Below are 10368 nucleotides of genomic sequence, written 5' to 3'. Positions count from 1 at the left end.
TGAAACATCTGCAGATGTGTTCATATGGCGGTTATCCTGGAACCTTCAATGTGACACGTTAGTGCCATTCCATGAAAAGCGGCATATGGTCCCCAATTAAAAAAATGCGTGTGCCCTAAACGAGAAAACAATGGGCGGAACTAAATAAAACGGAATTTTGAAAGGGGAACTGAGGTTATGAAGCCTGAATATCACAGATAAAACGTCAAAAGACAAATTTAAAATGCAGGCCTCATATCCTAAGGGTGATTCAACACTATTCAAGTGTGAGGAATACTCTAACCACCCAACACGAAAGATACCGATTAGATAGAACTAAATTACCACAAGCACAACAATTAAGTCACGCTGAACGATTTTTAAGGATCGGAAATATAACATCCCTGATTGAAACACAGTTCTATCTTAAGACCAACCAACTGTTTAATTAAAGCAATGGTTTGCTTTTGAAAACACCCCAGACATTTCAAATATTAATAACTACATTATGATAATTCTAAAAACCCATGAGACTATAACAACCAAGTGACTTTCATGCTCTAATAACATAGTTAGTTATAAATTAAAAAAAGCATAGCAATACCTATACTAGATGGGAAAAAAAGCTCTATGTGCTTAAACAGTGCATATTCTGAACATACGATTTTTAAAAAAGGAGATAAATTTCTTATATTTGTCGATATTCTTGCTGATTAGAAAAATCAGTATAAGTAGCCCAAAACTCATTATTTGTAAATGTCTAAGCAATGCTTAACAGCGACATTATTTAATGTGTAACAAAGTTGCTGTTGTTGCTGTTGTTGTTGTTGCCATTTTCATGATTGTTATTATAATGAAATCCTGCTTTATCTGGTACTAGACTGAACAGGCTCAATCAATCTGAGCATGCAGCATTTCATGATATTGCCGTTCTGAACATGTTTTCATTTCGAAGGGGGAAAAACTATTTTTATAACAATAAGGTTGGCGGATGGGAGAACGGACGGGCGTAGACAATTTCTTATAAGCGCAATTCTTCATACAATTTCTCAACGAATTTCTCAACGAAGCCTTGAGATCAAATGCCCTGTCGCGTACTGTCTGATAATCTCTGACCTAAAAATGGTCCTTTTTTCCTTATATGGAATTTATAGTGATCAATTTCTTTTGTGCGCAACTCCTACGACATTTCTCAAGGAACTTTGTCCAAAATTTCACAGAAGATTTTTCATAACGTGCCCAAATGCATAAATAAGCGGTATAGTGATTCTATAAATTTTGACCTAATTATGGCCCTTTGTTGTTGTTATTTTTTCACCCAATATATGTAATTTATATTGTAATACATAAGCAGATTGGGATACTTGTTTTATTTGGCTGTAGAGCAGCCGTGTCTTTTATAATTTTATGTTGGAAGCATGATTTACTGCGGGATTACAAGATTAATTTTGCGATAATTAAAAATTATTACAAAGTAAATACAAAAATCATATTCATAATTATGGGAAACATTTCTGTTCCCAATTTCTGATTTTTTAGTTTATTGCAAAACATTGGTTATTTGACAAAAGTTCTTAACCCCGTCAACAAATAATGGGAAGCTCGTCTGGTTGATAAGCTTTGTACAACTTAATAATATGGAACCGGACTAATAAACACACACAATGATGACGGACACAATTCATCTTAAAACACATTGTCCGTGGTTATAGTATATTCCAGATCGGCTTATAATTTGCTTTACTTATTTTTTCCCTCGCTATTACCTAAACAGGCGTACTATCGAATTTACACTCACGGTAAAAATTCACAGCCAATTAAGAAATAAAACGACAAAACCTTTGGACAAGCGATAGGCACCTACTTATTTGTTAATATAAATGTTGTTAACCAGTGAATATTTGCAATATCGAAAGAAATTTGACGCAATCGTAAGAAGAAACAAGCTGAAAATCGAATTTAGTGTGAAAGGGAAAGGCACAACCAAACAATGTGCTTATGGTACTTGTAGAAGTTAATCGAGAGTCGAGATGCCCTTACAAGCTAGATATGGAACTCTTTTTTTGGCCTAAGTCCTGTCTGTTTTCAGTTCTACTTCTAGTAATATTTAGAGGGAAGAATATATGTAAAATAAAATTGTTCATTTTAAAATTACAATCTGAAATCTCCGAATCTGATTGGTCAATGTAAAATAAGGAAAAAAAACATATAGGATTGTGTGACATTGTATACGCATCTTATTTTTAATTGATCTATAGAAGTTCTAGAAGCGAGCTATCTACATTCATAAGAGTTAAATTATAGATATGTAAGTTCTGTTTAACCATGTTTCATCTACACATTATAAGTTCTATATAACCATGCATCATCCTAAAGATTTTTTACGCGGCTTTAATGAGTTATAAATTTTGTCAAACATGAAACATGAACAAAACCACCACTTTTTTGTACGTCAACGATCTGTTTACAGTTTCCATACACAAGAAAACGAACTTATTTAGTATTATCAGTCATTAATGTGAAATGCATACAAATAATTTTTATGTATGTTACAGGCTAATGAAATATAAATATAATCGCTAACGATTGAATGGGTTGTTTATAATAAATGTTCGTCAAAGTATTTTTGAAAGCGCTTTCTTTTGATTATTTTTAGGATTTAAGGTTTCTGTGGTTATTTCCAAAGATGTTGCAAATCTGTTGATTCGGGCATTTCGTGTCAACAAAACGTTGTCATTTATTTACTTTCTATTAAAAGTTCGATTTGAATAAACATAATTTACTTAAATGGTGTTCTTTGAGCTAAAACGACATTCACAATAAAAGAAATCAAATAATTACATGACGATATAAATGAACTGAGACTAAAACAAATTTAGGAAGAAATAAATTGTTTCGTTTGTAGTTCTTACTTTCTTTTTTCTTTACTTTTAAAGTATTTAATTCAGACTTTAGATTGTGTTTCTGTTTACAAAACAAATTTTGTATATCATATGATTTTAATATTTCAAAAATGTAAACGTTAAATTCAATAAAAGGCTCAATATCATAATACTTATGATTATATTTCCCTGTTTCCTAAGATACGATATGCAAATAAACCAGTTTTGGTGAGGCCAAGTATCATTTTTAAAGATACTTCTTGAGTCATACGATTCCGCAAAAATAAAAGGGAGCCCGACTGGGGAAAATTTAAAGAAATACACCATAATTTGCCGAAGAATTTATGTGCCTAGTATAGTTATGGTAATTTTGTATTTTAAACGTAGGTCAGAATTACACTAACACGTTCTGCTACTTTTATGAAAATTCATTTCACATTAATCACAACCTTTTTCTTCAGGTAACACTTGACTTATCCCTTTCCATTTAACCAATTCCTTCGCAGCCATTTTTTGTTTAAGGTGTAAAACAATTAGTTATGTTTAAACATAATCCTCGTCAGGGCTGAAACTTTTTAATGGAATGCATTATATACAATTGACTTTCATAATATTTCAGTGATATATCAGGCGTATTGTATTGATTTATATCTTTGATTTTATTGTCTTTGTTATATATTCCTGAACCATTCATTTTTTTAAGTGAAATATTGATATTTTCCCATAAGCACTCGGCTAATTATAATTGCCTTTTCAAAAACCAATTCCAATGAAACGGAAGAACGATATTTGATGATGCAAAAATGTTATTTAGAAACTGTCAAGAGTTGGTGATTGTTGAAGTACTCAAAGGATACATCTACTGTTAACTCCCAGAATTCATTCTGGAGGCAACATTTAAAAAATAAACGCTTAATTTTGAAAACGTTTCAAACACTTCAATTTCACAAACAATGTTCAAGCTAACAGTTTTTATATTGTGCATAGTTAGCGTGAAATGTTCGACAGAAGGATTTGTTGGGTTTCAGGCGTTCCCTAGTGAATTAAGGATGACACAGGGAGAGATCTATCCATCAGAAATAGATATAAACACATGCTGTCTCGTCTGCGCAAACAACGACACATGTACATCTGTTAACTACAATAAAGGTTCAAAAACGTGTGAAATAAATACCCTAAAAATGAAGTCCAGAGAATATCGAATACAGCCTGACCAAGGATGGACTCTCTATGAAAAGGTTTGGTTTTCTTTAACATATATTTTGTTATGCAATCATAAATTGATTAATATATTTTTTCTACTAGATGTATTCATTCATTCGTTTGTTCATGTAAGCGACTTTTATGGATCTTCAACCACCCCCGGATCTGAAAAATACATTTCAGCCAACTGTTTGTTCAAGTTAGTTTGAACGCCTTTAACATCTTCGAGACATTATTATGAACCCCCAGCGGAAAGAAGAAAAAAATCATGGTACGACTGTCACTTTTAACCCGCTGAAATTTTTTAAAAAATGAGGAACGAATCGTATTGTAAAATAATAAAATGAAAAATCATTAACATGGTATGTTTAAAACATCTTTTTGCCTAGCCATAATTTCTAGCATTAATAAATGAAAGGATATAATTTAATAAAAAATAAAGACATATTATTTGACGAGGAAATGCACGGACACTTTATGAAAAGTAGATGTGAATGAACAAACTTGGTGATTAAAAATGCAGACTCGGATTCATTGCATGTTCAAAACATATAGAACCGTCTTATTTTTGATAGAAAAAAAAACAACTTTAAAATGATTTTAACTTCTGCATTTAGCTACCATGTGGCATTGGCTATATGAGCGGCGCACGATGTCGTCATATTCAGAACTCGTTTCAATATGACGATGTCACTGATCATGAAGAGGCCTTAAATTTCTGTGAGATACTAGGTGACAATCTGGCAACGCTTGACAATGAGCAGGACAAAGTAGATCTGGAGTCTGACGCAGGTAAAAGCAATTGATTTTTTGTTTTTTTAATTACTTTCAGGCAAATTTTGCGAATCCTTTTAAAATGACGCAGGTAAAATGCGTTGTTTTTATACATGTACTATCAATTTATTCCTCTGATGTATAAAGAATCGTATTTAAGATATTCCAATTAACATAAACACTATGTAAATCTAAACAATCATGAGTTACAACACTACAAAATGATGTCAAGAATATTTTTGTGAAATCTTTATTTTTTATTTTAATTTATTTATTTTTTTATTTTATTTTTCGTTATTCATTTCTTTGTTTTCTTTTAATGCAAAACCAGCGTTTAAAACAGAATCCAACCTATATTTTACTCGCGATATTTAAACAATGAAAGCTATCATAAATGTGAACTGATCTTAAATAAAATTCCTTTATACTATTATAATAATATTTATGTTGACAGTATATCATACATAAGATCAAACAATGATGGAATTATATATGAGTGTTGTCTGTTAGTGTGAGGTACAAGACGTAATAATACATATATTTAGGTAGCAGTTAAGAAATTGTTCTAGAGCAAAATATCATTTTAATATCGTTGTAATGTTCATATTTAATAACTCAAAACTACTGTATTTCAATGCGCACTTTCGAGAAATATTTCATGGAGTATCAAAACGATATATTTTTCTATTGTTTTCATCTATATTTTGAAATACTTATGGAACATATACCAACTGTAGACCAATCCACTTTAATTGTGACATGTGATTATTTAAATATGATGTATCTTTTTCTTGTCTTTATGTTAATATATACGATATGTTGTTACCATGTTTGAAACCTGACTTACCAATAAAGAGTATTGTATTTTATTATTGTATCAATGGTAAATGTGCTTTGTCATTTGTTTTGTTTTATTGATATCTTGGCAATGCAAATGACCTTGCTATAGACGAAAACTTTACAGACTTGTTTAAAGCAGCACGCCTCCAGATTCACGCTAATTTTCATGAAAATTTTGAAAATGTATTTGAATGTATAATATTGTAATATAACCAAAAGGAAGCAATTTACACATTATCAATGACTCTTACAACTAACGTAAATTACTATAAAGTGGTCAAACTATGCATAAGTAGCCCTTACTGTGTTAGTTAGCAGTAGAAATATATTTGTAAATACTGCAAAATCAGTCAAAAACCGCACATAACATTTTAAATATTACTTGAATCTTTAATCATTTTGCTTTTCCTAAAATCGAAGTGCATATTTCTCAAGTTTGATTTCATTGAAATATTTTGACTCATCTGGAGGCATGCACCATTACTAGATTTTGCAAGAGACTGGGTATTGCTTTGTAGGAGCACATTTGTCTCGGAACACATTTGTCTCACGATGTGTGACCGATGTGCTCGTAAACATTCATGTTTACGACAAATTGGAAATGAGACAGATGTGTTCGACCAGCAATAGAAAGGACACTCAAAGCACATTTGTCTCACAGTCTTTCATAAAATTCTAAAAAGGCAATAATTATGCTCGTCCATATACCGGCTATCATCAATTGTCCTGCGTTTTCTGTATTTATAATACCGTTTTTAGGTCACTTCCGGTCAATCAAACACTTCCTGCCTCTGCATAGGAGTCACATATTAACTTAAAGAATATCCCTGTTCTGTATGTCACAATGAAAATTTCTTCCAGTACAGTATCCAGAGCCCAAACACATATACAGAGTGTCCTTTCTTATCGTTATTGATTGTGGATGCTTTAAGCTTTATAAATGATTTAAAGATAGGCTAAGCAATCTACGGTTGCATAAACGGGACATAGTATTTTCTTAATTACGTGCGCAAGCGATAGCTATTACGTGGCCATCCGATACTAATACTATTACGTGCGCAGCGATAGCTATTACTTTCTAAAGGGATAGTTATTGCGTGTGCACGAGGATAAGTACATATTCCGCATTTGGGCTTCCTCGCATGAATAGTTAGACGCCCCAAAGGAGTGTCGAACCTACAGCGGTTAGGGGGAAGTGGTTTTTTGAATTCACTCGGACATGGAGGCCACTTCATGATCTCAGGAAGAAAATGAGAAAATCATCCCATACATATTTTGTTTTCGTCGGATAAAATATCGCCATTTTCCGACAGATCCGCCATTGAAAAAGCTCTTACAACGTGTATGAGTCCCTTAAATAATCCGGGTAATGCAATAATTATGGAATATCGGCCTCGTATAATCGGGCGAGACGGGAAATTCAGACGAGACACGAATCGATGCACGATATTGTAACACGATATCTCGCAATGTCGAAGCATCCCGTACCACGAGATGTCAAAGTAGAATATCGTGCCTCACGTCATGTTTTGTCGAACTTTCGCTCTTCATGTCGTGTCTCTTGGTAAAATATCGCGCATCGCTTCGTGTCTGTGCTTCTCAAAGGTTTGACTATGGTAAAGGAACCAGCGCGGAGCCATCTGGCCTTGTCGTAATGGACACCATTTTTTCTCTTAGCATGGCCACAGACGTCTAAATTTAAGCTATTGTCTGTTTAAATTTCATCATTGATATCTTTTTGACATTTTGGTAAAATTGTACGTGATAAAGTGAATTTCAATTTTAATATTGGAGGTTCTTCCACGTCATAGCAGATTATGTAAGTGATTTTATGTTAACAAATGTGACGCTATACATTTTCTTAAGAGATGCATGACTCCTACTTTTATCAGTTTTATCATAACTCATGATTTGTTGATAATGAGTCTAGCTATGTTTTGTAGATCTTCGAAAAACGTCCGTTTTATATAGATTATAAAGGGAATACTATTTAGCGGTATTTGGCCTCGAAGGATTTTCTTGTCTCAAGTCGAAGTACGAGATGCGAAACGAGTTACGATATTGTATCGTTTAAACATCGCCTGATTACGTTGTTTCGTTTGGACATAAGCAACAACTTTTGTCTCTCTGATCCACTATGCACGAGGGTACACTTTTGAAAACGCGATGGTGCGATGATGAAAACACCACGGTACTATGATGAAACAACGATGGCAGGATGGTGAAAATACGATGACTCTTTGACTTGATGGTGAAAATAATATCGCGTTTTCATCATAATGTCATTGCAGTTTCATCATCTTACTAGCGTATTTTCAACATCGTAGCATCGTGCTTACACCATCGTACCATCACGTTTTACCATCATACCATTGTTGTTTCACCATCATACAATCGTTGTTTCACGTTCGTATCATCGTGTTTTCCCCATCGTACCATCGCGTTTTCATCATCGTATCATCGTGCCATCGCACTTTAACCATTGTACCAAGGAATGTCGTGCTTCAGGTTTAGCCAATCAAATTTCTTGAATTAGAGGTATTAAAATACATTGTATATATAGTTCCACTGTAGGTTTTAGGTTTAAGATTTTATATTAAAACATTTGCAAACCTATTTATGATGAAGTAAAACGGCGAACCTCGATTCTAAAACAAAATCTACCGTGGGAAAATATGTGACAAATAATTCATAACAAATGACATGAGACAAATGTGCTTTCTTGTCCCTTAAAAAACATGAGACAAATGTGCTTTTTGTTCCCTTAAAAAACTTGATCGGAGCACATTTGTCACACAAATGAGTGTTTTGGGGTAGACATTTGAGGTCTCATTTGTCTCACGTTGGACAAATGCGAACGCATCGGTCTTACGTAAGACAAATGTGTTCCGAGACAAATGTGCTCCTACATCAATGTAGTGACTAAAATCCATAAAAAACACGAAGATACCCATATAAAGCTATACATTTTATTATTTGTGGTTTGTAAAAAAATGAAATACTACATTTCGCCGAATTTTTATCACAATTTTGTCGAAATATTATTAAATTTAAATTGATATTCAACTCGATATATTAGAACATCTTTTGTCTTTTACATTGAATTATTTTTATTCTATTTCCAGATTTAGCTGATATGTATATCAATGCTTACATTTGGTTGGGAACCAGCACCCCAAATACCTGTACATGCTTCAGGAGAGAATTTGCTGATATAGAACCTCGATCTTGTGACATGAATGCCGCAATAGTTTGTGAACGACCTGGATAAACATATCATCAGGAGACCAGTCAACCCTTACTGCTTTAATGACAGGAAGCATTTTATTTATTTATTTGTCAAGAGATTATCGATGTTTCCTGATTTAAAATTGATAGGCAAAAATATAATTTATTTAACTCTTCGGGCAATTTATAGGAATCGGTTCCTTGAAATGGATATCGATTCTTTTGTTTTGCAAATTGCTATTTCTAGAGTAGGAATATATGGCAACAAAGAGAAAAGTATACCCTTTAAAGCTTTGCATTAAAATGATCTAAAACGATTTTACTAAACAAAGAACAATAGTGTAAAAAGGGATAAATATTGGGTTTAGTTAAGTACTATCTGATTTTCATTTTTCAGCTTCCACGCCTCATATGATGATATACAATTTATATAAAAATATCACGCAGAATATCTCAATATGTGTAACTAGCAATATATACACACAGTAATAATTATTGTTAAAAAAAAATGAAAAAAATATAACAAAAGATAAAAATATAGATAAAAATAAAATAAAAATACCTCTTCTCAAAGGGAAAGTTTTTTGTATGACGTCATTTCATTTGATTTATTTTCAAAGTTTCAAATGGTCATAATTCTATTGTTTTTTATGTTAAGTCTTAATTTTAATTAACTGAATAGTTTAAAGGCATATTTTGACCACTCCCTGTCATGCTATTAAATATCTAAGATTTATCATACACCCGTGCCGATTTTGCGACTCCGTAAATATGGTATTGCACGGCCGTGCATATATTTTGACGTGACGTCATTAGCGTTATACATAGTGTAGGGACGCGCTAAATGTTAGCGTTATACTATAGGCGCGTCAATGAAAAATGACTCTTATTTCGATTTAAACGGTCTTTATTTTGGATATGTGATAAATAGAATATTAAATTCGTGTAAGTTCATTACTGAATTTATTGCACTCGTTGAATAAAATAATATTATGCTCGCCAGAGGCTCGCATAATATAATTCTATTCAACTCGTGCAATAAATTCAGTATTGAACTAACACTCATTTAGTATCCTCTATTTATTTCCCTTGAATGTTGCATTTGTAAATTTTAAGTAATACTTTTTTATCACACATCCGTGCCGATTTTGCGACTCCGTAAAAAGGGTATTGCACGGCCGTGCATATATATTGACGTGACGTCATTAGCGTTATACAAAAATAGTGTAAAGACGCGCTAAATGTTAGCGTTATACTATAGGCGCGTCAATGAAAAATGACTCTTATTTCACATTAAACGGTCTTTATTTTGGGTATGTGATAAATAGAATATTAGATTCGTGTAAGTTCATTACTGAATTTATTGCACTCGTTAAATAAAATAATATTATGCTCGCCAGAGGCTCGCATAATATATTTTTATTCAACTCGTGCAAAACATTCAGTATTGAACTTACACTCA

General features: G+C 32.7%; 1 protein-coding gene across 1 annotated transcript; it reads left to right on the top strand.

Moving 5' to 3' along the window:
* Positions 1 to 3735: 3735 nt before the first annotated feature.
* Positions 3736 to 9400, top strand: LOC132715962 (uncharacterized). The gene is made up of 3 exons (XM_060699075.1): positions 3736 to 4099; positions 4682 to 4856; positions 8804 to 9400. The coding sequence occupies exons 1-3, from the start codon at positions 3815 to 3817 to the stop codon at positions 8947 to 8949; spliced, it is 606 nt and encodes a 201-aa protein (XP_060555058.1). The 5' UTR covers positions 3736 to 3814; the 3' UTR covers positions 8950 to 9400.
* Positions 9401 to 10368: the final 968 nt, after the last annotated feature.

This window comes from Ruditapes philippinarum, unplaced genomic scaffold, assembly GCF_026571515.1.
Source record: "Ruditapes philippinarum isolate M1 unplaced genomic scaffold, ASM2657151v2 ctg3614_1_1_1_1, whole genome shotgun sequence".
Classification (NCBI taxonomy): domain Eukaryota; kingdom Metazoa; phylum Mollusca; class Bivalvia; order Venerida; family Veneridae; genus Ruditapes; species Ruditapes philippinarum.
The sequence above is the reverse complement of the archived record's forward strand: the minus strand, read 5'-3'. Positions and strand labels throughout refer to the sequence as shown.